The sequence below is a fragment of the Poecile atricapillus genome, chromosome Z (assembly GCF_030490865.1).
Source record: "Poecile atricapillus isolate bPoeAtr1 chromosome Z, bPoeAtr1.hap1, whole genome shotgun sequence".
Taxonomy (NCBI): Eukaryota; Metazoa; Chordata; class Aves; order Passeriformes; family Paridae; genus Poecile; species Poecile atricapillus.
Window position 1 is genome coordinate 145,849,069 of NC_081289.1, and position 26,668 is coordinate 145,875,736.

General features: G+C 46.5%; 3 protein-coding genes across 4 annotated transcripts in view; 2 read left to right on the forward strand and 1 right to left on the reverse strand.

Moving 5' to 3' along the window:
- The first annotated feature begins 1,501 nt into the window (after nucleotides 1–1,501).
- IER3IP1 (immediate early response 3 interacting protein 1) lies at nucleotides 1,502–5,055 on the forward strand. The gene is made up of 3 exons (XM_058826618.1): nucleotides 1,502–1,700; nucleotides 3,213–3,314; nucleotides 4,164–5,055. Exons 1-3 carry the CDS (start codon nucleotides 1,610–1,612, stop codon nucleotides 4,217–4,219), a joined length of 249 nt encoding a protein of 82 aa, XP_058682601.1. The 5' UTR covers nucleotides 1,502–1,609; the 3' UTR covers nucleotides 4,220–5,055.
- Nucleotides 5,056–7,638: 2,583 nt separating this feature from the next.
- On the forward strand, nucleotides 7,639–20,811 carry HDHD2 (haloacid dehalogenase like hydrolase domain containing 2). Of its 2 annotated transcripts, none has more exons than XM_058826616.1 (8): nucleotides 7,639–7,698; nucleotides 8,031–8,102; nucleotides 9,960–10,066; nucleotides 12,169–12,377; nucleotides 14,601–14,685; nucleotides 17,834–18,050; nucleotides 18,792–18,855; nucleotides 19,700–20,811. In XM_058826616.1, exons 3-8 carry the CDS (start codon nucleotides 9,966–9,968, stop codon nucleotides 19,801–19,803), a joined length of 780 nt encoding a protein of 259 aa, XP_058682599.1. In that variant the 5' UTR covers nucleotides 7,639–7,698; nucleotides 8,031–8,102; nucleotides 9,960–9,965; the 3' UTR covers nucleotides 19,804–20,811. The 2 variants fall into 2 exon arrangements, with proteins under 2 accessions (XP_058682599.1, XP_058682600.1); XM_058826617.1 differs by lacking the exon at nucleotides 7,639–7,698 and adding an exon at nucleotides 7,796–7,835.
- A 1,236-nt stretch (nucleotides 20,812–22,047) lies between these two features.
- Nucleotides 22,048–26,668, reverse strand: part of KATNAL2 (katanin catalytic subunit A1 like 2) — a 30,279-nt gene continuing 25,658 nt past the window's right edge. Inside the window, exons 13-15 of the mRNA XM_058864828.1 lie at nucleotides 25,311–25,473; nucleotides 23,496–23,598; nucleotides 22,048–23,164 (exon numbers count right to left, since the gene is read on the reverse strand). Of these exons, the coding sequence (XP_058720811.1) occupies nucleotides 23,025–23,164; nucleotides 23,496–23,598; nucleotides 25,311–25,473 (406 nt within the window). The 3' untranslated portion in view covers nucleotides 22,048–23,024. The remainder of the gene's footprint in view (nucleotides 23,165–23,495; nucleotides 23,599–25,310; nucleotides 25,474–26,668) is intronic.

Below are 26,668 nucleotides of genomic sequence, written 5' to 3' on the forward strand. Positions count from 1 at the left end.
TTGTTTTCTTTTGGATTCTGATTTGGGTTCTGCAGCTCTACGTGTTGGACAAACAGCATCTGGGATCTGGGCTGACTTTTGGCTAGAAACTTCAGTCAGGATAGAAGGAAAACCAGTGTATTGAGAAAACACATAGAAAAACCCCCGGTGTACATAAGACTTAATATCAGTATAAGCTCATGTATTTTTGCATATGCAGTGTTTATGGTGTTTTATTAATTCTACTAGCACTGGATTGCTGATGATGGATGGCCAAGGGGGCTGCCCCACGCCGGACGATGTCTCACTGCCAGCTCCCACCACCGGGAGACGCCACGATACCGATGGAGGATGACGAGGATGAGCCTTACTCCCGCTCTGAATCCAAAGGGCACTTGCTACACGGCGAGCGGAGCTTCCCATGTCACAGCCTACGCTGTGAGGTCCATGGGGCTCCGAGAGATCCACGGACTTGAGAAATCCACGGGGCTCCGAAGGACCCACGGACCTGAGAAAACCACGGGGTTCCAAGGGATCCATGGACCCGAGGGACCCATGGATCCAGTGGACCCACTGGGCTCCTAGGAACCCATGGGGATCCGAGGGATCCATGGACCCGAGGGATCCACAGGGCTCCACGGGCTCCATGGACACAAGGGAACCATGGACCCAGTGAACCCAAGATGCTCTGACGGATCAATGGACCCAAGGGATCCAAAGGTCTCTGAACGACCAATGGACCCGAAGGATCCACAGGGTTCCAAGGGATCCATGGATTGAAGGAATTGACGGATCCGACAGACCCAAGGGGTTCTGATGGAACCACAGGGCTCCGAGGGATCCATGAACCCGAGGCATCCACAGACCCAAGGAGCTCCGAGGGTCCCACAGGGTTCTGAGGGACCCACGGACTCGAGGGCTCCACGGGGCTCCAAAGTACCCACGAGCGTGAGGCATCCACGGATCCAATGGACCCAAGGGGCTCCATGGGACCCGCGGGGTTCCGAGGGACCCACGGAGTCGAGGGATCCACGGGCATCCAAGTGATCCATTGACCAGAGGGATCCATAAATCCAAAGGACCCAGGAGGCTCCAAGGATTCCCAGGGGCACCGAGGGATCCACGGGGCTCTGCGAGATCCACGGGCTCGAGGGATCCACAGGGTTCCGCCGGACCCGAGGGGCTCCGAGGGATTCGGGGTCCCGAGGGATCCGCGGGCAAACCCAGAGTGGAGCACGGCTGCCGGCAGCAGGAGGCCACGCCCACCGGGGGCCGGCCCCAGCCAGACCCCGCCCCTCGGGGGCGGGAACGGCGCTGCAGGGAGGCCACGCCCCCACAAAGCCACGCCCCATGTGGCCCGGCGCCCCAAGCCACGCCCCGAATTTGCCCCGCCCCTTAAAGCCCCGCCCCCTCCATGCACACCCAACGCGCGGTCGCAGCTGATAGGCCTGCCCCCACTAAAAGCCCCGCCCCCAGCCCCTAGGATGGCTCCGCCCCAGCAGGCCCCGCCCCTTCACGGCGCGTGAGGGGAGGCTCCGCCCCCCAGCCCCGCCACGTCTCTCTCGGGCGCCGCTCCCGATCCTGCTCCCGGTGCCGCTCCCGGTCCCGCCCCGCTCCGCCCCGCTGGGCCATGGCGTTCACACTCTACTCGCTGCTGCAGGCCTCCCTCCTTATCGTCAATGCCGTGGCCGTGCTGCACGAGGAGCGCTTCCTTCGCCACGGTGAGCTGGGAGGGCCGCCCGGCCTGAGGGGTGGACGCGGTGGCCGCGGCCCCGCCGCCGCTGCCTGCCGGTGGGAGCAGCAGAGCGAGGGGGAGGGGTTTGGGATTCAGGGTGGGTTTGGGCTTTGGGGATGAATTCCCAGCCGCTTCCGTTCTACCTTTGTCTCTCTCTCTTCCCCCCCCCCCCCCCCTTAATTGCCCTTTTTTCCTGTCCATTTTTAACTGTTTCACGCCCCTTCGTGCCGCGGCTCGGAATGTTCGGTGTCGTGCAAAGGTTTCCTTTATCTTGTCGTGCCTGGTTCTTGATGAGATGGCGGCTCTCGGCCCTTGGGATTCCCAGGGCTGGGCATGCTTGCCCTTCAAAAGAAGCCAAAGCCCTGCAAAACAGAGTAAATCCACCGACAAAGATCTACAAAGCTGTGGGAAAAAAAAAATGGCCAATGATCCACGGTTTCCCAGTTCATTGGTGTGGAGAATCCTGACTTCTCCACGTCAGGCTGAGCCAGGATTTTTGGCAGGCGTGCAGAAAGGCATCCCTTTTTCCTGCTCCCCGGTTGGATTTGCTTCAAGGGATCTGCTCAGTTTGGGTTTGGGCTTTTCTTTTGCTCTCCTGACGAGCAGCTGGAATTAAAAAAGGGAGAGGTGGGGAACTAGTGGGATGGGTGAAGCCACTTGTCAGCCTCGTGAGGCTTGGGAATATAGCTCCAGGCTTATCCCAGTGGGAAGCAGCCGCTGGCAAGGCTGGTGAGGGAGACCACTCGCCCACCACCCTCAGTTTGGTGCCAGGGAGATGAGAAAGGGAGAACAAAAATCATTCAAAAGTGGTCTGTGGAGGAAAAATAAACAGAGTGGGCAGTGGATCTTGGCTTATTGAGGGCTGCTCCTTGCTCTGCTCCTCCCCAAAATTATAAGGGCTGTGACCAGCAGGTCTTAGAAGTCCCTGTGCATGTCCCTGGTCCCATCATGCTGTGTCTAGGCATTGTAAAACTTCAGGACCTAGAAAAATTCCAATTTTTTTTCCTTGAAAGTTCTAATTTTTTTTTTCAGCAGTTGCAAAAATCATCACCCCGATTTTGTAATTTGCATTGGCCGTTTTTCTCTCATGTGGCCTCTTCCTCAGTGCTGAAGCGTCATCACTTCACTCCCAGCAATTACTTGCTGTTTTATTTTTTGAGACTATGAACATGTTGCAGTTGTTTTAGGGTTTATTTTGACAGCTGTTTTTTTTTAAGCCGAGATGAACTCATGTATTACTCTGGGCACACAGGGAACAGTGGCATATTGCAGAGGTGAGGGTTTTCTTTACAGAAACATGGATTTTTCATTCTTTAATGTGAGGTTTAGCAGCTTTCACCCTATTGCACTAAAATGTGCTCGTGAAATAAGGCTAATTGGGTTGTCTGTGTTGGTGTAAACTACATTCAGGATAAATTGCTCTTAAAAGTGCAGCATTTGTTGTGTGGTTTTGGGTTTTTTTTTCCTAATGTGTGTGTCTTTTTTTTATGTGACCCAGTTGGCTGGGGAAGCGATCAAGGGATTGGAGGATTTGGAGAGGAACCAGGAATTAAAGCACAGCTGACAAACCTCATTCGATCAATACGAACCGTTATGAGATGTAAGGGCACAATATTTTCTGTTATTATTATTATTACTATTACAATCTGTAATGTCTTGTTTCTGCACTAATCTGTACTTCTTCTAGGCCTGGACTCTCTGTAAGGGTGCAGGCCTTGCTTGAAGTGCCCTAATTCTAATAAAAGTACAAAAACATTTCCTGCCTCTGGCTTGCATTTCTCCTGCTGGGCTTTTGCCCTCTCTTGGAGTTCAGCAGCTGGGAGGAAGCTTGGTGATCAACCAAAGTGTGCAATTAGTGTCAATCACCTTGTCTAAATCCAGTTTTATGGGAAGTACCGGTGCGGGAAATGTAATTCCAAGTTTCTGAAAGGCAGGCCAGGCTTATGTGCCTCAGAAGATGGAGAAAAATATACTTAATTTGTAAGTTACTGATAGTTCTTCATTATGAAGGACACCAAAAATTAATTTTGTAGATGATGGTAGAGAGGGAGTAACAAATCTTAACCTGTGTTGCCTACCACTCAGTAAAACTCGAAACATTTATTCTAAAGCACATTCTAAAGCCAAGGATAGAAACTGAATTTTAGATGGTTCACTTTCATTTGGAGAAAGAATTATTTGTGTTAAAGTTAAAACAAAGAATTAAAGGCTCTGGGTTAAAGTCAAAACAGGCTGTGGAAAAATATTTCTCCTGTTGCTTTCTACTAATGTCTAGTATCCTAGGATTTGAGCCTGGCTCCTTCCACTGCTCCCAGCTTTACATAGGAAAATTAAGTTTATTTCTAAAATTTTGACTGGTCCTGCTCCTGCTCCCAAGGTTTTATGAAGCTCTGTCATTTTGTGATGTGAAAAGTCTCACTATTAATTTCTCTTTTTTTCCCCTCCGCAGTGCCATTAATAGCCCTGAACTCCATCACAATCATTTTCCTCCTGTTGTTTGGTTGAAGACACACAGTAGAGATCCTTTGGACATCCAAAGAAGCCAGTTGCTGACCACCACTGCTCCGAGTTCCCTGGAATCCAGCATGGTTTAGCTGTCAATCTGACATTCAACTTAATAAAAGACACTGTTTCTATTTATCCCATTTCCTAATGTTCCCTTGCAGTTTCATTAAGCAGGATCACGGGATCAATGCAACAATGCTGCAAACACATTGGACTGTGACCAGTTCTGTTGCTGCCTGTTCATAGTGTTGATTAATTATTAGAGTAAATGTCATAGGATGTTGCAGTGACTGGCAATGGGCTGCAGCTTTTAAATGCCTCGTTACTCAGGGATGAATTTCCTTCAGTACGCTCTCCAATTTGTTTTTAAATTGAGGAAAACAGCAATCTGTTTGTTTCCATTTCAATTACTACCGTGGAACTGTTTAAGAGAATATGAATTAGGCTCTAGAAATGTGTTATAGAGAGTACTTGTTATAAAGGATTGAAGTCCAGCTGAGATACAGAGGGAGATAAAACCAGCTGGGTAAAGTCCTGATTCAGGTTAACAATGAAAGCTGAATTTTCCTGCTTTGATTGGGGATTTTTGTCTTCCAAGTCAGTATTTCATACTGATGGTGAAGTCAGTTGAAAATGGGTGCAATTGCAGTGCAAAACTGAAAAAAAAAAATAAAAATTAAAAATTAAGAAAAAAAAAGCTGTATGTAAAGCTGGGTAACTCTGTTAACTTTGGGGATATTAGTGATTAACATTTGTTACTTTTCTGTCAAGGATTGTTATTATACTTTTTAAAATATGTATTAAACTTATGCGTGGTGATTACTGTGGTTGAAGTGGGGAACCATTTGTATTCTGAGCTTCCGGGAAACAATACAGGGAGGTGCTTTTCAAATGCATTTATTTGTGAAAAATCTGCAAACTTGCAGCCTTTTCTGTTACTGCTCCTTCCCCTGCCTTCCATCATCATCATCATTTGTTAAATTAACAGCTTTAAAAGTGCAACTCTGTGTGTGTGTGACTTAGCAGTTCTGTCGCAGAGAATGCTGCTAATTGCTTTCCTACCAGGTCTCATCTCAATTAAGACTGCTGAGTTAGGTCTGAATTGGAAAAGGTGATTCTCTTGTATCCTTTTAGAGAAGTTAGAATTCTTTGTCTGTTCCTCTGCTAAAGTGTTTTCCCTTAATTTTGAAGAGGGGAGGTCGAGGGAAACCTGTCAGTTTCATTATAAGTACATCCAGGAGAAGAGTTTTATGGTTTTTTCCTTTTTTCTTAGTGACTTTTGTAAATAAATCCTAAATTTGCAAGTTAAGCACTCTCTTTCCTAACTCTGTATCTGTGTACAGTGGGGATATCTCAAAACTCTGCTTCATCCTGTTCCAAATACCAGAGTTATTGCTCTTATATGAAATATGTAATTTTTCCCTCATCTCTGTGGCACTTGGCAGTATCATGTCTCTGCTGTGGAGCTGTATTTTGGTTTATGTAGCAAAGCCAATGAGACGTGGTAACGCTGTCCTGAGGCAGAACAGGATCTTCAGGATCTTTAAATTTTAAAACGTGTGGATCTGTTACAAGCAATTCCTTTACGGTGATGTCAGTCAGAGGTGACAAGTGTTACATAAGTTGGCTTTTCACAAAATACTGAAATGGATGTTATATATATATAATGTTAAAGTAATTTTGCTTTAGTTTTTTATTTCTATTAACTGAACTTAGGCAAAGTAGTGGAATAGCTGATAGTTATCCTTGAACTGCTGCTCGGTTGGGATAAGATCCGATGCACACATGATGAAGACCCCTGCTACTGATATGCCAACAAACACTCGGCCGTTAAACTTCACTTTATTTTCGTCTCCTATTGCCCTTTATTAAACTTTCATTTTATTAAACTTTATTAAAATTTTACCAGGAAAGCGGAGCTCATTTTCACAAGGAGGGTCCAGCCTGGCTCAGTTTTCACAGATCTGTCTTGCGTGGAAATGGGGCAACCTGTGTGTGGAACATTTTGTATTCCTGTGAAATTTTTTTGGAGAGAAAAGCAGCAGTTGATGTTTGTGTGGCTGTGGCACTGGAAGCGAGTGCCGCACCGTAGCTCCATTTCTGCCTCTGTTGACTGTCCAAACTTAATTTGTTCTTACTGAAATAAAAGCCAGTACTAAAGATTGCAAGCAGCAGCTTCAAAATAAAACGGGTGAAAAGTGATTTTCTCCTTGCTGTGCTTCCAGAGGGGCTGCACGCATGGGCAGAGCCAGCTGGCCACGTGCAGAGAGAAAGAGCAGCAGGAATCCCACGCTGGAGGCAAAACTGGGACGAGTTCCACCTGACAGGTGAAAAATAGCGATTCAAAGTGGGGCAGCAGCCCAGGACCAGGTGTGCAGGTACCGAGCAGAGAGAGGGCGAGGGGAGTGCAGGGACAGCCGAGGAATAACCACACTGCTGCTGTCCCCTCCTGTGGCTTCCAGCCCTTCTGGAACAGCTCTGCAGCTAAAACTGCCAAAAAACAAGGAACATGCAAAATAAAGTTATTACATATATATACACACCTTATATACTAGTATATATATACATATATACACCTTATTAGTAGCTGGTAAATATATGTATGTTACATTTATAGATTAAAATTCATATTACAAAAACATATAAACATGTATAAATGTAGAACTATAGGTGTAAAAATATATTTATATTCATATGTGAATAATGTTAGTGGATTAGTCACTATGGACATATTATGAATGTAATTTAAAACATTCAATTGTAGATATATAATGGGAATAATTTATTCCCAGTGTCCTATAAATATATATATATACACACATATATAGATCTATATACTAGTTATCATGGATATATTATGGGTATTATGTATCCATATATAGACATATATGGATATAACATTTTGTATATAACGTTTATATAAGTATAAATTTATTTATAATAATACTATCAACATATGGATATATTATTATATATAATAACCATACAGGACATGGTATATCCATAATATACAGATTATTTATGTATTATTGATAATGGTTGATGGCTATCCATAATGTATGACTACGGACATAAACGTCCATATAGAATATAAGGAATATAATTTACATGATTATGATCATATCCACATATGATATGATTTTAAATTGTATATTTAGGATAAGGAGGCTGTAACAAGCATAACGATAGGGATATAATGCACAGAACGGGTGTAATTTTTACAATTTATAACCATACCCACGCCACGAAGCCCTCAGGGCCCTGCGGGCTGCCCCCCGCGCTGCCTGTCGCGACTGCCGGACGCCGACCGGCGAGAGGCCCGCTGAGAGCTGAGGTCGGTGTTTATTAATGACAATAATCATTACATTTTGTTTTCCATTTGCCGCGCTGGCGGCGGGCAGGCCCGGCGCGGGGCTGGGCGGGCGCCGCTCTGCCAGGACCCCGCGGGCAGAGCGCAGCGGCGGCGGCGGCGGGAACGGGTCAGTGCCGGGGGAGCCGCGCTCCCTGCTACCCCCTCTGCTCCGCGTGGGCGCGCCCGCCGCTCTCGGCCGCGAACGGGCGGGCGGAACCATCCGCGTCAGGAAAAGGGGAGCTCGCGGCGGTCGCGACTCCCCCGGTAGGGAATGGGCCAGCCCGTGTGCCCGTTGTGAGCTTGCGGGAAGGGGCGGTACCATCCGCGCGAGACGGGGGTTTTGTGGGACGGGAGGGGGCACATCTCTGTGCCATCAGAATCCTTCCGTCGTGCATATGTATTCCAGAGGCATATATAACCATATCTATTTTTTATAGAATTTATCCCTCTTTCCCTTAGGCTGTGTCTTGTTGTGTTCCTCGTGTCCTTGTCCCAGAGACCGGGGCTGGGGGGTCCCTTTGTCCTGACAAGGTGAGTTTTCTTTGGGATGTGATTATGAAAACGGTGGTTCTGGAGGCCTTTTAGGACTTCTTCGGCATTTCATGAGCTTTTTCCTTAAAATTAGGCTGTGCTGGAAACTGGCTCTTCAGATAACTTCCATATTTCCCAGATAAATATACCGTGAACAGGAGAAGCAATGGAAATGTAGGGCAAAAATAAAATAACAGTAACAGTAGTAGTAATAATAATAATAGTAGTAGTAGTAAGTTCTGTTGAAATTGATGAAGCTCGTTTAGGAGTTCTCAGCTGTGTGTTCTCAACATGTAATTTTGCATTTCATATCAACAGACGTACAGTAAAAGAAGCACTTTTATTTTGAGAGCCAGCATGAATAATGGTAGTGGAGTATCAGAATTTCGTGGTGTGTGTTTGTGTGTGTGTGGTGTACCTGAGACAGCAGGTTCACATGACCATTTATAAAACTCTCTGCAAACATAAAACTGACAGAAATTTATTAGGGCGGGTTCCAGTCATGGTGTTGACTACTCCTCTTGACTTGCGCTTTTTTAAAGTATGAACATGCTACATGCTGTCTGTAACCAAACCAGCTGAACACAAAATTGTGGTCACTTGTAGGGTTGGCAGATCCCAGAGTGGTTTGGGTTGAAAGGGACCTTAAAGCCCCTCCAGTGCCACCCCTGCCATGGGCAGTGACACCTTCCAGTGTCCCAGGCTGCTCCAAGCCCTGTCCAGCCTGGCCTTGGACACTGCAGGGATCCAGGGCCAGCCCCAGCTGCTCTGGGCACCCTGTGCCAGGGCCTGCCCACCCTCCCAGCCAGCAATTCCTTCCCAATATCCCAGCTGGGCCTGCCCTCTGGCACTGGGAAGCCATTGCCTGGCTGCTGTCCCTTCATCACTTGGAAATGGTCTCTCTCTGCCTTTCCTGTCAGCTCCCTCATGCACCGGAAAGCCAAAATCAGTTCACCCCAAAGCTTCTCTTCTATAATCCCAACTCTCTCAAACTTTTCGGATGGTTGTTGTCTAATGATAGGAGAAAATCTTGCAGTATTGGTGCTGTATTGGACATTTTCTGAGAAACAGCTCCTCAGACTTGTTAATGGAGCAAAATCCAGTGCTTGCAGCACACAGGAGGGGAAGTGTTTGTTTTTGGAGACAGCTGTTTGTTTTTCTTTAGCCAGGTGACTCAGACAGTCAGGTCTCTGTTCCTTCCCTGGTGCCTTTACCCTTCAAATGCTGGGTTTTATTTTGGGCTGAGTCTGTGGAACCAGAAAAACAGGGCCTGGCTGTCCCTTTTGCAGGACCCTTCAAGGTGCTGGATATGTGTGAGTCCTGAGAGCTTCCAGGCTAAAAATCTGCAAAGTCCTGACTGTTAGCACCGAGCAGCCTCAGAGTGGATGTGGTGTGGGTTTCATCACCCTAGGTCTCACTTGCAAAAATAAAATCAACAATATCCACTTTGGCAGAGCATTTTGAGCTTTACAGCCAGAGCACTGTGTCTTTATTTTCACTGTTGGTGTAGCTGGGACTTGCTGAAATATTCTTGCTGAATTGACCAATATTGCCTTGAGCCAGCGGTCCCAGACCTTCTCCCCAGCACCCTTAAGTCATTCAGAGAACTTAATTTTATTTTGTTTTGATGCACTTAAAGAACAAACAGCACCTGATTCCCACAGGGTCTTTTGGATAAAAACACCACCCCATCAATTACGTGTTTTTTTTAAAAAAATTCTTCCTTTTATCCCCCCAACCCAGAAGGGCTTGTTTCATACTGTGAGCGATGTTGGCAGCAGTGAGGTGCTTGGGGAGCCCCTGGGTGCTGTCCCTGCTGTGTGCTCAGTGCTCTGGGGCTCCCTTTGCCTGTCCCAGGGCGCGATGTCGGCGCGGCGCGCGCTGAAGGCCGTGCTGGTGGATCTCAATGGAACCCTCCACGTCGAGGACTCGGCTGTGCCAGGAGCCCAGGAGGCCCTCAGAAGGCAAGTTTCCCCTCTTTTTTTTTTTAGGTTTTCTCTGGGAGGTTGTGCTTTTGCTGATTGCTCAGAGGGCTGGGTGAGTGGGGCAAGCATGCGGAGAAATCCTTCACCCTGTGTTAATGCCAGGAGAGCTCAGCAAAGGGTGGAGATGGTGGTGTCACCCTGCTGCTTTCCTCAGTGGCTCTTTCTGTGTTTTCTAAGCCTTTTCTAGATGTAAACCCCCCAATATTCAAGGTCTCTCCACTGATTCACATGTGAGACAGCCATAGCCAAAGTGGAGTTCAGGTGAATTACCCCAAAATCAGTTCAGCTGAACTGTTCCTGATCGTCTGTCAGATCTTTTCGATCTGTGCTGAGATAAAGTGGGATAGCACAGCTATCTCTGAGGTATCAGAGGTTGCAAGGCAACCTCTGCAGAGTTCTCATTTCATTCATACAAGGCTTTTCTCAGTTATTACTGTTTTTGTAGTCTCTTTCTGCTAGGTAGACAACCTCTTTTTTATTTTCTTTTGTAGGAATTTCAACACATTAATAACCAGGACAGTTAACTCTTTCTCTTGTGGTGAAAGGGTGCCTAAAGACACTGAGGCACTGCAAAATTAATTATTCCCACCAAGTCAGTGATGAAATAGGACACGTGATCCCAGGAATGTGTGGTGTTTTCCTGGAGAAGACATCTTGCAATGGACAAGGAAAAAATCCCAAAATGAGAGTTGATATTGTGGTGAATGAAGGAGGACACTTTAAGATTCTGGGTCACTAAAGATTAATCAGGATTTAGGAGCAGAACTGAACTCTGTCCTGGAGCTAAATGGGCTGCTAAGGGTTTTACACAGCTGGACTGTTGCTCAGAGGAGAAGTTCACAGAGGAATTAGGAAGCTGCATTTCCCGCAGGTAATGCTGTGGAAATGATTATGTCCTTAAGACATAAAACTGCACGGAAGTAAAAACTGGTGAAACATTGGGTACTCATTCATTGCCCTTTCAGTCACTGCACTGTGTTTCCTGCTGCAGGGAGAACTTGTGCCAGGTGAGAGTCCGTGTTCTTGAAAATCCATATCACATATATGTGCTGTCACAGCTATGGAGAACAGCTGTCAGAGAATAGCCAGATCTTTTGGCTCGGAGGTTTGGAAAAAATGATCATCCCACTCTCTTTTCTGCCAGTCCATGTCCCTGCCCTTCCCAAAGAGAAGCTGGAAGGAATGACATGCAGCTTGCTTAGGGAATAAATGGAGAGATACATATTTTAGGGTTAATATGCTCATTGAGGTCCAGAGGGAAAAATTATTGTAATTTTTGTTTTATTATCAACCAGGGGACATTTTAACCACCTCATACCTGTGAAGGGCTGGTATAAAACAAGAGATAAACAGGAGAAGGAAGTGGCAGGTGCAAGTCTCCAACTTCGTTCTGATGTTCTCCACACAGTCCTGATGCCTGTGTTTGTTCCTATAGCAACAGAGAAAGTGATAGTGGGGGAATAATTAAAGGGAATGCTGCTGAAACTGTCACTTAAAATTATTTGATTGTTTGGTAGCATTTACTGTCAGCACAGGGCAATAATGTGGTTTTATGTGATACTGGTTTTCCTCAGGAAAGGGGGAAATGGCTGCAGAAGCTGACATAAAACCACCACCAAGGTAACACAGGCTCCTGGAGCATCCTGAATGAGCCACAGCTGCTGGGAAATTCACCCAGCAGTGGAGTTCAATACATTAATTCAGCAACAAGATTCTTTTGTTTGCTTATTTTGATCAAGAAGCAGGACTGGGTTGTTTATTGTGCAGAAGGAATAAAAAGGCTTTTCAAATTAGTTATCATAGATGTGCTGGCTGCTGCTGTGAAGAGGGAATTGGAATCACTGTTTTCCTCAGGATTTTTTTTGTGGTAGATGAGGGAGAGGAGGGGAGGATGACTTGTCTTGGTCTGGCAGGCATAATTCTTGCTGTCTCTTCCACGTCACAGAGGTTTTTTGTGTGGCACCAGTCCTCTGTGTGGTCTTTTGGTCTGCAGCCTTTAGGGCTGTTTTTAGCCCCAGAGAGAAGCACTGGTGTGAGAACAGGAGGAGCCTGTGTCCAGTTTCCCCTTCTGTCCTCTGCAGGCTGCGCAGTGCCCCGGTGACCGTCCGCTTTGTGACAAACACCACCAAGGAGAGCAAGAGGGACCTGCTGGAGAGGCTGACGGGGCTGGGCTTCGACATCGCGGAACACGAGATCTTCACCTCCCTGACAGCAGCCAGGAACCTCCTGGAGCAGCAGCAGGTGCGGCCCCTGCTCCTGGTGGATGATAAGGCCCTGCCTGATTTCACAGGTGAGGTGCTCAGGAAACAACTAATGAGTGAGAAACGGTTAATGTTGTTCGTTAACAGCTAAGGAAACATTGTGCTCTTGGTCATCTGTAGGCCACCAGCCATGGTGGAGCCTGAAATGTGGAATTTTTCAGGATTGTAAATGTCCTGTCTTCATTTTAAATCAAACATTGAACAGCCTAAAATTATATTTTTTTTGAGGAGCAGTGGAAATGGTAGCCAAGGCCTTCAAATAGTCAGGAATTCGTGTAAAACTCAATACTTTCCATTCATTTCCTGTGCAAAATATGAAGTCACAGTTATCACTAGGTAATGATTAATTGGCTTTACTGGACCTACCAGTGCTGATTTTTTTATCGCAAAGATATGTCAATCTGTGCAATACCTGACTTCCAACAGAGGTTTTACTCATAAAGAGCTGAAAAAACAGTGTGTAGGCACACACAGCAGGCTGTTTCTCTGTTAGGTTATTATTGAATGCAAAATCTCCAGGCAATTATTGCTTATCTTATACTGAACATTTAGGTTTCACCCCTTGGTACTTGGATACATTCACTGGTGACACAAGGTTCATTGCCCTGACTCCTCTAAATTCTCCTTCCTAAAGACTTGGTTAAAACCTGCTTTGCTTCCAGATGCTCCCATTTCTCTCCCTCAGCAGGAAGGGGAGCAGAAAGAGATGTGTTCTCACTTGGGCATCAAGAGTAGCAAAGATACCCATGTTTTTAACATACTTAGACTTGAAAACTGTATACATTACATGCAAATTTCTTTATTTAAAGTCAAGACAGCAAAAGTATGGATGGCTTGGCCTGCTCTTGCCTCTGAAATCTTTGGGTGTGTCATTTAAGTAGGTTCTGATGTTGCCTGGATCTAGGAATTTCCTGTTAAATTTTGGTGCCATATCTGGTCAGAAATCTTCAGAGATGTCAATGCTCAGGAGTAAAGCCTCTGTGAGAGCAGTGAAACCTGGTAATCTGTTCTACCTAACATCATATCCAGAGAAACGTGCCCCCAGCAATATTCTGTATTTGTGCTCCCAGGAAGGCGTTCCTGTGTGAGAAACAGCAGCAGCAGCTCTTTCACTGGCAGCATTTAAATCAGCTCGGTCTCCATGGTTTTGGGATCTTTCCATTAGTTTTTCAGGAGCCTATGCTAATTTTGTACAAGATGGCACAAACAGAGGTATCTTGGGGGCACGCTGGTGCATCATCTGTATCGCTTGGGTCTGGAGTGGCTTGTTTGGTTTGTTTTTGCTACAAGGGCTTTGGCTCTCATTTCTTCATTGCTGCTCTTAGAACATTTCTGTACAGTGGAGAGTGCTTCAGATTCCTCTTAATGGCTCCTATTGAGCTGTTCTTGGCTAATCTTCTATTAGAGTTGGTCACAGGCAGATGAAGGAGCCCTTTCCTGTTTTAAGGACACAGATGCTTCCACAAATCCACCATGGCACCTCTGGATGGATGTTCTGCTGGCTGGGCTACCTGAGGGACGTGCAGCAGGAGACCTCAGCCAGCAGAGCCAGCCAGGAGCTCTGGCTGTCCTGGGAAGGGTGCAGAGGGTTTGAAGGTGGAACAAAATCCTCAGTGAGTGCAGGATGCAGCTGATGACATGCTGTTAGTAGAACCCTGCTGCTGGTGCTGCTCTGCTTCCACTGCTGGTTCTGTCCAGGGGTGGGACTGCAGTTCTCAAGGGCCCTAATCCACTTTGAAAAAAGACCTTCCAGAAAAGCCCAGATTAATCTAGAGTAACAACTGCTGGGCCATGCTGCAGTGCCATATTTATTGTCAGAATCAGATGCGTGGAACAACAGTCAGTGTGACTCCTGTGACTAGAGGGAAAAAAACTGGATGGGATTCACTTGAATTCCTGCCTTACTGTCTTAAAAAACATCTAAATATATGTAGAGAGGGATTCTCAGATGGCAAGCAGTCATTCAGTTAAAACAGGGATTTTTGTGTCCTGCTGCATTTCAGTGGCAGCAGTGACAGAATCATCCCACAGCTGCTGTTAAGACTGTCCAGCTCCTGGAGGATGGAATAGACCAGCACCTTTTCCACAGATGCTTTCTTCATCTATAAAAGACATAAAAGCAGAGTCTGTGATATGACTGTGTCGGAAAATGCTTGTTTTTGCCTTAAAGTGATTAAACACACTTTGCTGACTGTGGGCTGCTAAGTGTGAATTAAATCCTGTCTGCTCAGAGTCTTGTTCTGATTTCCCAGGGATTGGCACGGATAACCCCAATGCAGTGGTGGTGGGACTGGCTCCTGAGCACTTCCACTATGAGATGATGAACAGAGCCTTTCGGTAAGGCAGCCCCTGGCAGGGGGTGGAGTGGGGGCTGTCTTGTGCTGGGTTCTCTTTCTGGGAGGAAAAGGGTGGTAGGAATATCACACATTATTGTGCCACAATATATGTACCACGTATTAGTGGCAGCATGTGAGGGAGCCACTAATCTTGGTAGATTTGGGTTCTTCACCAGGATCTTCAGGCAGTCCAGACCTTATTTTTACAGCTTTGAGTCTAAATAAACTGCAGAAGTGGTGTCTTCTGAGGGGAAAAGTTAGTAATTCATCAGGGGGAAGTACACAAAAACAGGGATGTGGGGAAGCATTCACGGAATTATTTGGGTTGGAAAATACCTCCAAGCAGTTCAAGTGCAACCTGTGACCAATCCCCACCTTGTCACCAGCACAGAGCTCTGAGTGCCACCTCCAGGGACGGGAGCTCCAACACCTCCCTGGGCAGCTCCTTCCAATACCTGACCACCCTTTCCATGGGAAAATTCCTCAAGTCCAACCTGTACCTGCCCTGGCCCAGCCTGAGGCCATGTCCTCTTCTCCAAGTGGAGAGGCAGATTCTGTGTTCAAAGCCCAGCCTTCAGAACCTGTGTGCTACAGGGAATGAAATCCAGTATTTAGGGCAGATTATTCCTTACCTGGCTAATGCAGGATATCCAGCAATATCTTCTGAAGTATCTTCTGTTCAGGAGTGGCCAGCACAACTTGTTGGGCCAGGTGGACTATGGAGCTGATCTTGAGTGTTTTATTTTTGCCTCTAGGCTGAGGAGTAAGTCAGATAGACTCCATCTGTGGCCACCCTTGAGCCAGGCTGCAACAGTGTGTGCAGAGCCATGTGTCCTTCTCCTTCTGGCTTGACTCCACACTCTTGATTTTAACTTGAAAAACCTTCAGCTTTCAGACACTGGATGTGAGCCTGTAGCTGAGTGATGTGTGTGATGAGCATTTTCCCATCTTTGCTCACAGGATGGTGGCTACCACACAGATTTGCACCTTGAAATCCAGTGAAAACCCAGATATCAAACACCTTACTTAACCTTTATGGTTATGTCTTCATAACCATAAAATTTGAAGAGGGAGTATCGAGTACTGCCCACCAGTGTCTTAGGGAGGTTTCATGGAGTAGGAGGCCGATGCTGTCCTCATCTGCTGCCAATTCCATGTTACATCAACAGATGTTGACCCAAACTGACCCTGCCTGCCTTGTTAGTGAACCTTGCTGAAGGCATTGATTTGGGTTTTTACCTTGGGTCATGTGTGGACTCAATTTCACAACTGCATGTATCCCAGTGCTTACATCATTAAACTGATTCATATTTCTGTCCTGAATATATTAATTGTTGAAAAATATCCACTTTTTTGCTTTGGGCTGAATATCAGGACACTTAAAAAAACCCAGAATGGGCTCTGTCTGACCTGTAGCACCTCACTGATTTCTTCTGGGTGTTTCCCCCAGTCTTCTGTAGGGGATAACCTTTTGCTGGTCTCAGTTCTGTTAGGCCTGATGGAAGCACTGACCACTGGCACTTTCTCTTCATGTTGAGCCTTGCCCTGTTCCTTCTCCTTTACTCAGATAATTAAGTCACTTGGGATTTGCATTGAAATTGGAATTGCATTGGGATTGCAGAACTCTGAGGTGAATCTGATTAAATGCAGGTATCTAAGCACAGGTTCCTGTGCTGTGCTGTGTCTGTGCTGGTGATCTGGGCTCTGGAGGGATAAGGGAGGCACTTCAGGGCATTTTTTTACCTAATAGTGCTTAAAATAGGACAGTTGAACTGTGCCCTAGGAGAGCCTTTTCCTCTGCACTGACTGTGAGGAGCCCAGGCTGACTAATTACGTGGTTGGCAACTATTCCATTGACACCCAACATTAACTTAGGTAAATCTAACCCAACATGAGTCCCAAAACGAGATTCACAGAGTCTGGCCGTTCTCCAGGCACCACTTGAAATGACTGAGACTAAATTTCTCTTCCTGTGTAAGTGGGATTTTGATGCCATGTTTAAGAGAATTCTCTCAGGTGAGATCTCTTGCAAACTGCTGAACGTAGTGGTTGTAGTGATGCTGTCAAATTAAATTTTCCTGTGTCCTAGAGGCATCTTCCCATCATGAACATGTCTGGCTGCTCACAGAAGCACAACCCAGCTCTCTTCTTGTTCAGCTTGCTTTAGAATGCATCGATTCAATAGGAGTGTTTTGTGATAATTAAGTGAAATGAAATATCATTTATGTCCTGCTCAGAGCTTCCAGGCTGCTCTGCAGACATCCTCCAAGGAGAATCCAGTTCACCTCAGCCAGCCTCTTAAAACAGGGGCAAAGGAAGACTTTGTTTTCTTAAAGGCTTTTGTTTCATTTTGTTTTGTTAATCAGAGGTTAAGGGGAAAATGAATCCTCTTTTCTGCCCTGAGAATAACAGCCAGTGTTTCACGCTGTTGTGATAAAGATTGGAACGACCTGCATTGCCTGGAGAAAATGTAAAATCAAAGGGGAAAGGTTTGGCAGTCCAGATGCTGTCTGGAGAGCTCTTGTTGCACTGAGACTTGGGAGGAGGGGAGGAGTGCAGTAATAGTGCTGGGCTTGGTGGAGCAGGAGCATTCCTCTAGTGCAGCACCCACACAACTACCCTTTGCTGCAGGACAGGGGGATGCAGTGTCTGCTGCAAGGAAAATCTGCAGGGCACATAACAGAAATGTGAGAACCAAAGATGAGGTGCAGGTTCTGTGGAAGCAAGCCTGCTCAAACTCCCAGCGTTAACGGGGAAACTCCGAGGGACGTGAATGGGTCAAATGGCTTTGAGGTTTTTGAATGTAACTTGTTACTGTAATTCCTTCAAAGTTACAATATAAAGTTAAGGTCAAATGATTCATCCTGTACCTGTAAGAAATTGTTCCCTGTGAGGGTGGTGAGCCCTGGCACAGGTTTCCCAGAGCAGCTGTGGCTGGCCCTGGATCACTGGAAGTGTCCAAGGCCAGGCTGGACAGGGCTTGGAGCAGCCTGGGATGGCAGGCATGGGGTGGAACTGGATGGGCTTTAAGGTCCCTTCCAAGTCAGATCATCCTGGGAATGGGTGAAAGCCACTTGAGGCCTTCTGTTGTAAATATAATTCCTTTAATAATATTTTTGTACTCTCTTCTTCATTCATTCATTCTTTAGGTTGATTTTGGATGGCGCGCCTCTCATAGCGATCCATAAAGCCAGGTATTTCAAGAAGAAGGATGGCCTGTGTCTGGGACCTGGACCTTTTGTGACAGGGCTGGAGTACGCCACGGACACCAAAGCCACCGTGGTGGGGAAGCCAGAGAAGACTTTCTTCCTGGAGGCTCTGCGGGGCACTGGCTGTGCCCCCGAGGAGGCCGTCATGATTGGAGATGTACGTGGGCACAAACCCTCCTCACCTGCCCAGCAGTGCAGTGCTGCCCTCCGTGGTGTGCAGGAAAGGGGGGTTCCAAAGGATGGAACTGTCATTTCTAGAGAGAAAATGGAGCTGGGGAAGGGGCTGGATCCCCAGGAGCGGCTGAGGGAGCTGGGAAAGGGGCTCAGCCTGGAGAAAAGGAGGCTCAGGGGGCCCTTGTGGCTCTGCACAAGTCCCTGGCAGGAGGGGACAGCCGGGGGGGTCGGGCTGTGCTGCCAGGGAACAGGGACAGGAGGAGAGGGAACGGCCTCAGGCTGGGCTGGGGGGGTGGGGTTCAGAGGTTTAGATGGGATATTAGAGAAAAATTCTTCATGAAATAGGATTTTTAGCACTGGCACAGGCTGCCCAGGGCATTGGTGGAGTCCCCATCACTGGAGGGCTTTAGAGCTGTGTGGATGTGGCAGTTGGAGACATGGGCAGTGCTCAGGAACAGTTGGACTCGGTCTTAGAGGGATTGTCCAACCTAACCAGTTCCATGAAAGTTCACAGGATTTAGTGTGTAATCCATGGGGGTTTCTCTCAGACTTCAGTCACTATTTGATCAGGCAGAGAGCACACAGCAAACCACTCCTGTGACGGTGTGACTGATAGGGTAGCTAAAAGATGTGACTCTGTGTCACTGCTTTTAAGTGATGTGCAAAGCAGGAAAGGTTATGGAAGTGTCTGTGCCCACTAACCCACTGCTTTCCTGTGTCCCAGGACTGCAGGGATGATGTTGGTGGTGCCCAGCAGGCAGGCATGCGTGGGATTTTGGTAAGGACAGGTAAGTACTCGATGGATCGGTCGTATCAGGACACAGTGGTGCCTTCAGGGATCTCGCCCTGTGCCCAGAAATGAAGGTGTTCTGGGGCCTGGGCCAGCCCTGCTGCTGTGTGACAGGGGTCACACATCATGCTGGGGTGGTGCAGAGGCAGCCTGTCAGCCAGGGCTGGAGCACAGCACAGACCCCAGCTGATGGCAGGGTGACCAAAGTCATAGATGGGGACAGCTGCTCTTGTAGGTGTGAATTCTGTGAATTTCAGAGGAGTAATCACAGAACAGAGGGAACTGTTACTGTCACACTGTGGTGATAGAGCAGGGAGTACTGGGTTCAAAATGAAAGACGTGAAATTTAGGTTAGAGATTTTAGGAAGAAATTCTTCTCTGTGAGGGTGGGCAGGCCCTGGCACAGGGTGCCCAGAGCAGCTGGGGCTGGCCCTGGATCCCTGCAGTGTCCAAGGCCAGGTTGGATGGGGCTTGGAGCAACCTGGGACAGTGGAAGGTGTCCTTGCCCATGGCTGGGGGTGGGACTGGATGAGCTTTAAGGTCTCTTGCAACCCAAACCATTTTGGGATTCTATGATTATTATTAAGAGCCTACAATGTGGATATTTGCCAGTACAGCAGAGTGAACCAGTGCAATTAACACTAGTTTTGATCCAGAGCTGCCCCTGAAGGAGTCTCCAGTAGGACTCAGCATTTGTTTAGGGAAGCTCTGTGGGATGTTTTTTGACCAGATGGGCATTTTCCTGGTTGCTACTGCTATGACAAGGCTGTAGTTTTCTGAGTGGGAAAAACAGGGTACTCAGATGAGTTTGGTAAAGGGATCTTTGTGTTAATCTGTTACAGGTAAATACCGTCCAGCAGATGAAAACAAAATCAACCCAGCTCCCTACTTAACCTGTGAGAGTTTCCCAGAGGCAGTGGAACATATCCTGAAGCAGATGCTGTGAGAAAGGAAACAGCTAGCTTGAAGAAACTTCTGTTTCACACCATTTCCTTCATTCTTGCTTCAGAAATTGAGGTCCCAAGATCAGTGCATGCATGGCATCCATCTGAGACCACCCTGGGCTGTGAGGGGCAGGGGATCCTTGTGGGCCCAGCACAGTCACACACACAGGGAGTGGTGGCAATATTTTCTTACTTTCACTTTTCAAGGAATACCTGATGAAAAGCCATGTCTGGGAAGTGTCACCTTCTGCAGAATAACTGAAAACACTCAAGTAAACAAAGCTCCAACACCAACAGAGCCTCAGTGGGCCTGTAGTGATTTCACTGACGTCTCTGCTCTGCTCTGACTTAAAGGTAGAGATTATGCACGTTTAGAAGTGATTCTTAAATTAAATTATCATCATTGCTTAATAATAACTACTGTGCTGTCTTTCATTGGAACAGATCCTGTTATTTGCTTTTCAAATTTTACATAAAATTAAAAACTGTCAGTATTTTACAGATGTTTTAATTAGATGCTGTTATTAAAAAGAATGATACAGAAACAAAACTCTGGTATTAAATGCCTTAGAGACGGTGACTTTTTAAAATTAGGCTTCAGCAGGGTCCTATTAATGCTACAGTTGCAAAATTTCACTGTTGTTGGGGATTTTTTTGTTTCTTTTTAATGTTATGGAAAAAATCCTTCACAAGCCATGGGGACAGATTCCAGTTTTTACAGTTGGCTAGCGGAGTTGTAAAATGAAATTTAATTCTGTAGCGTGCAATGCTTTTCCTATGCACTACATCCCCCAATATGAACCAACTTCGTAATGACGGTAAATGGCTTTTCTGGTCCATTTGCAAACTGTAATAATCAAAGTCCTTTACAGTTGTTTTACAGTGCTCCTGTGTGTTAAATTATTAGATTGTAATTATGCATTACTGGAGTATTAACCTTATTGAAAATACAGTTTTGTGTTAATGAGCCATGCTCGTTCTTGTTAAACAAAACCATGGTGATGAATGAATTCTTCACGTGTCAGCGTCTCTCTGCAGCCTCCCTTGGTGGGTGGTTACTACGTTCAGATTTAGTCTCTCTCAGGAACAGAATGGGTGGATGGAGGAGATTTTGCAGTAGAAACACAAGAATAACTCACAGAATCATTTAGGCTGCAAAAGCTGTCTAAAGTCATCAAATCCAACAATTCCCCCAGCACTGCCCAGGCCACCACTGACCCATGTCCCCAGGTGCCACACTCATACAGCTTTTAAATCCCTGCAGGGATGGGGACTGCACCACTGCCCTGGGCAGCTGTGCCAGGGCTGGGCAGTCTTTTCCAGGAAGAAATAATACCAAATATCCAACCTGAACTTCCCCTGGTGCAACTTGAGGGTGCTTTGTCTCATCATGTCACTTTCTGCCTGGGAGAAGAGACCTCTGAGGAACAGGAGCCATCTTTAGATAGTGTCTGTGGGCCCTTGAACTGCCAGCTTCAGTTTCTGCATACATCTGGGTTTTGTGCCAGCAATTCTCAACCTGTTGGTTTCTGCTTGGAAGGATATAAGGGAGGTCTGTGTCCTGGGGTCAGAGTCAGGTGCAGGGGTGGGAGATGTATCAGAAAAATCCTGTGAAAACATTTCCCTTGGAGACTTCTAAAAATGTATACAGATGCAGGAATTAAAAGGGACTGTCGGTGCCTCAGAGGTCCTGGAATGTGCTGGAAACACCATGCAGGCACACCAGCCCAAAGGAAACCAGAGGGAGAACTGCAAGAAGGGAGAGTGAGAGAGGGCAGTGATAAGACCTGGAGCCTGAAAATAATGCCATGCTGGAATTTCTGATGAGTGCAGGACACGTGGCAGTGCTGGCCACGTGTGTGAGCAGGACAGTCCAGCATGGGGGACATTGGGCATTGCCCTGCACACCCCAGTGCAGCAGCCACGGGCCAGGGCAGGTGACACTCCTGAGCAAGGATCTCTCTGAGCAGGACAGGCTGAGGGAGCTGGGGCTGTTCAAGGTTGGGAGAGAGCCCTCAGCCCTGGGTGTTCCTGGATGTCCCTGGGTGTCCCTGTGTGTCTCTGGGTGTTCCTGGATGTCCGTGGGTGTCCCTGGGTGTCCCTGGATGTCCCTGGGTGTCCCTGGGTGTCTCTGGGTGTCCCTGGATGTCCCTGGGTGTCCCTGGGTGTCCCTGGATGTCTCTGGGTGTCCCTGGGTGTCCCTGGGTGTCCCTGGGTGTCTCTGGGTGTTCCTGGATGTCCCTGGGTGTCCCTGGGTGTCCCTGGGTGCAGGGAGGTCAGAGCAGAGCCCAGCAACGGCACCAGAGCGATGGGCAGGGACTGAACCCAGGAACTGCCCCTGCACAGGAAGAACAACCTCTGCCCTGAGCAGAGACCAGAGAGGGGAGGAATCTCCCTCACCGGGGTATTCCAGACCCTTCTGGGCACAATCCTGTGCCCTGTGCTCTGGGATGGCCCGGCTGGAACAGGGAGGTGGCAGCAGATGTGAGCCCCTCTGGTCCCTTCCAACCTGACCCATCCAGGGATTCTGCAATTCTGATTTATGGCTGGCTGCAAACCAGTGGGCAGCCACCAATGTAATTTCTAGTTAATTATCCTAAATTTGCTGATATTCTGCAGCTTTTCTCTAATTGCTTCTCTTTTTCACCTTGGAAGTATCCCAAACCAACAGGAATGTAACACACTTCAAGGCTTTGAATTAATCTGAATATAGTGACAAACTAGCTAAACTTACATGCCCTGATAAGGTCCTGAATTTCACTGAAAACTCCAATTTTGTGTTTTGTTAGGAAGGGTGCAGGTCTCTTCTGGGAAAGCTACACTGACTGTGATGATCTACTTAGTGTCAGAAATGGGGAATTACAGTAATTGTCTATCTGCTTTTAAACTTTCCTCCAGTTCTACCCAAAATCTGTCATGAATAAAGACTGAGACTCAATCAATCTTTTAAGTCTTTATGCATAAAATTAAGGCTGAAGGCTTTGTTGCATAGGAGCTGCCATCACATTAATTCCAATAACTTTTTTGCATAAAGAATAACCACCACCCCTTCACCCACCCTTGCATTTTGAAAGTAAAGACTTCCTTCTGACACTTGTCACTGCATTTTGTTCCTTGAAACAACAGCACCTCCTTCCCCATCAACATCTGATCCTTTGGAGGTCACTTTGGATGGCAAATGGCTGAGGTTTTTGATTTTGGGGTTGGTTTGTTTTTTTTTCTGTCAGACTGACTCAAATTCCCTCTGCCAAGCCGTGTACTTCTGGCTTAGATTCTTTGCTGATGGCTTGGTGTGGGTGATCACATCCAGGAAATCGGCTGTTGTGATTGTGTCCAGTTGGATCATGGCCAAGTTACTGTTACCTGAAGACAAGAGAATTGAATAAATCCTGTTACCATCACTGAAAGACACTCCTTTATGTCCATGCCTAGTCCAACACTTAATGCAGGAAAATAACAGACCAAATTTTAGTGAGATAAATCAAAAATTGTATTTATGCTGAGAGCGCAGATAATGACAGCTTTAAAAGAAGCCCGAATTTTTAGAAATGTAGAGGGTTTGGAACTGTAGAGTTTAAAACTTTTTCAGGCAGATATCAGAGCTCCACCTGCTGGAGTTAGAATGTTTGTTCCAAGAGTTACAGCAGGAAATCAGCATTTCCCAGGCAGGATTTCCTGCTCAGAGCTGAGGTACCTGGCTGATGATTTTCGAGAGCATCGAAAATTTTCCTCACTGGTCTCATGGCTGCCTCCTTGCACACGAGTTTGATGTCTGAGCCAGAGTATCCACTGGTTTCCTGTGATGGGATCAGAATGATACATTACAGCTCACAAATCAGACAGAAATGGAATTTACAGGCATATATATTATGTATTTGTATAAATATTCGTGAAGTCTACTGATATCTGAAATACACGTTTATATACAGATAGACACACAAATCTATTATTTTTTGGCACTGTCCCCTCAAAATTATGTAGCTTTTTATTCTTTGAATGCCTACAATTCCTCATAGGAAAGATCAAGGAAAATAATGGGGATTTTCTTACTAAATGCCAGTTTTCTATAGGTCAGACAAAACCCACCTTTCTGAGTTCATCCTCAGCTGTCCTGTTAATAAAATAAATGTATTTACTTATGAACCCAGAACTGAGAGGTATTGTCTCTGTAAACTGAGATGTAAGAATCTCAGCTGGGTAAACTAAAATATTTAAGGGCTGGGACCTTGAGCAACCTGGGCTAATTAAAGGTGCTGCTGCTTACAGCTAGAGGTTGGAACAAGGTGGTTTTTGAAGTCCCTTGCAACCAAAACCATTCTAGGATTCTGTTTTCAAAGAATCCAGGACGTGACAAAGTGCTAAATGAAGGAAGCTGTGGTATCTTCGCTGCCAAATGCTCTTTTCTGCCTAAGCAGTGGAGCTGCGACAAACCTTCCCCACACAATTAACTGTCCTTTACCCTGATGAATTGCAAGTGCTCCCAGCTTGGTGAGAGCAGTGATAAAATCTGCTGTTGCTGGAAGTCTCCCTGTATTTAAGGCTGAAAAGCCGGCCCAGCAGAGAGGACCAGGACACACCATTTTGCAGGCAGAGCTGCTCAAGCCGGCGATTTCCAGGTGTGTGCGTGTGTGTGCCGTGCCCAGCGTCAGGTCTGTAATAAATTATTTGTAAATAAAAATTCGTAAAGGTATAAATAAGATGTATATGTGTTGAAATAATAAAAATCCAAAGATGTACATAAACCCTTTTTCCAAGCCTGGCCGGGAGTTTTTCTCCGAAGGCAAAGGATTGCAGCCAACACCCAGATAACGAACATTAGCTCGGAAAATAGACAGGATGGGAGCCATCAAGAAAACAAAAGGACTAGCTCGGAGGAGGAACCCAACTCCGGACCTGACCAACGTCCCTGCAGCTCTCGGTTGTGAAACAATCAAAGTCGACAAAGACGAGCCCCAGAAAAGTATCCGCTGCTAGTCCTGAATCACCCACCTGTCAGACCAGTGTTGGAGATACAATCACTGGAAACAAAAGGGAAGACTCTGCCGAGATTTCCATCGGCACCAACCCCGGATCACACCACTTCTGCCTTGATAACCCAAAATTAAAATACATACAGAGTCTCTTTGCATATGAGGAGACTCTGTCCGGACACTGGTTAAGTCTATTTTTCCAAGCCAGGAAATCCATTCACCGAGCAATCAAGAACACTTGGTGAATGGAGCCTGCTTGGAATTTTAGCCTGAGGACTTAAAATCCCTATAAAACCCCAAGCCTGAGAACGCTCAGACGTGGATTTGGGAACCCTGCACCTCTGGTGTAGACCCTGTCCACCCAGCGCTGCGCTGACCATTTTTATTGTGGTTTTTTCCTCTCATTGTTACTCTTTGCTGTTTATTAACAAATTTCTCTTTTTGATTTTATCCCAAATTTGCCTTTGCATTTATAACAGGTCCACCCCGCTGTCCCCCCGGCCCAGGTGGGCTGAGCTGCGTGCCCGGCACTCGCCCACCTGGCTCAGCAGGCTGTAATCCAGCTCCGTCCTCAGCTCCACCCCGCCGCTCTTGCTGAGAGGAGGCAGCCAGTGCTGGATCATCACCCTCCGTGCCTCCTCACTCGGCAGGTCCACCAGGATCCTCTTCTCCAGCCGCCGCAGCATGGCACGGTCCAGCTCCCTGCAAGCACAGCGGGACAGGGAGCGTCTCAGCGCATCCCGCCGTGGTGGAGACGCGGCTCGGACAGCACGATCCTCGCCTGTAGCTGTGTCCTAGACTGGGACAAGCTGGGCCAAAAAAAACCCAAACAAAAAAAGGAAAAAAAAAACCCCACAAACAAGCAAAAAAACCCCATCAAAAAACCCCAAAACCAAACCAAACAACGGGTTAATTATCCAGTGTGTTTCCTGTTCGGTGATAACGCTACTTGTGACACCGATGCTAACAGTAACAATCAGAAGTTGCAGCTTCCATTCCTCGCCCTGGTACTCATCTCTGCAGCATGTCTTGTCAGAAACAGCCTTTCCCTTTCCCCCTGTTAAGGAGTCACTACAAATTGCCTGTCTGGGGCACTCTCAGGACTAATTAATTGCTACTTAGTAAGGGATGCTCAGTAGGTATAAAATCCAGACTGAAGGTCTTGGATGTGAGGCTGTGTATTACGGCAGAACAGGATGCCAAACTGAGACTCCTCCTGCAATACAAATTATAAATACGTTTTTATATTTTTATAATTTATAGTTTGGTTTGGTTTGTTTGGGGTTTGTTTATTTATATTTTTATTATTATAAATTAACAGCCAGAAGGGACATTATTCTTATGAAAAATATCACCTTCAGGGTGAACAGGCTGGATAAAGTCAGTGAGCTAAAAACCCTGATTCTGTCAATGTCAACACTGGCTATGATGTTTTGGGTAAAAAAAAGGTAAAGAAAAGGTCCTGTACCAATCTTTCTCTACTGGCCCCATTCAGTCACAGATTCCTTATTCCACTTTAAAATATTATTTAGTCCTTATACCTGGCAAGAAAATCTCACCCAGGGGAAACCCACTTCAAAGTTTCTTGTGCAGGCAGAAGAACAGAAGCCCTAAGCATAATTTCCACCTGTGCATGAGGAATCAGCTGCTGGTGGTTTGTTTCTGGGACCTGGGACTGCAGATACACTTAAATAAACCTGCCCCTATCCCCATTTCCTTGGGTGAAATGTTTTCCCCAGCAAAGTCAACATTAAAGCAACAAATAGAGTTTCTTGTATGAAACTCCCCTTTAGTTCCCAGGGAGTTCAAAGCCAGCTCAAGATGGATTTGTAGCCCAATGCCAGAGCTGATTTCTGTCACCTTTGGTGATTTGTCCTTATTTTTTTTTTTTATACCA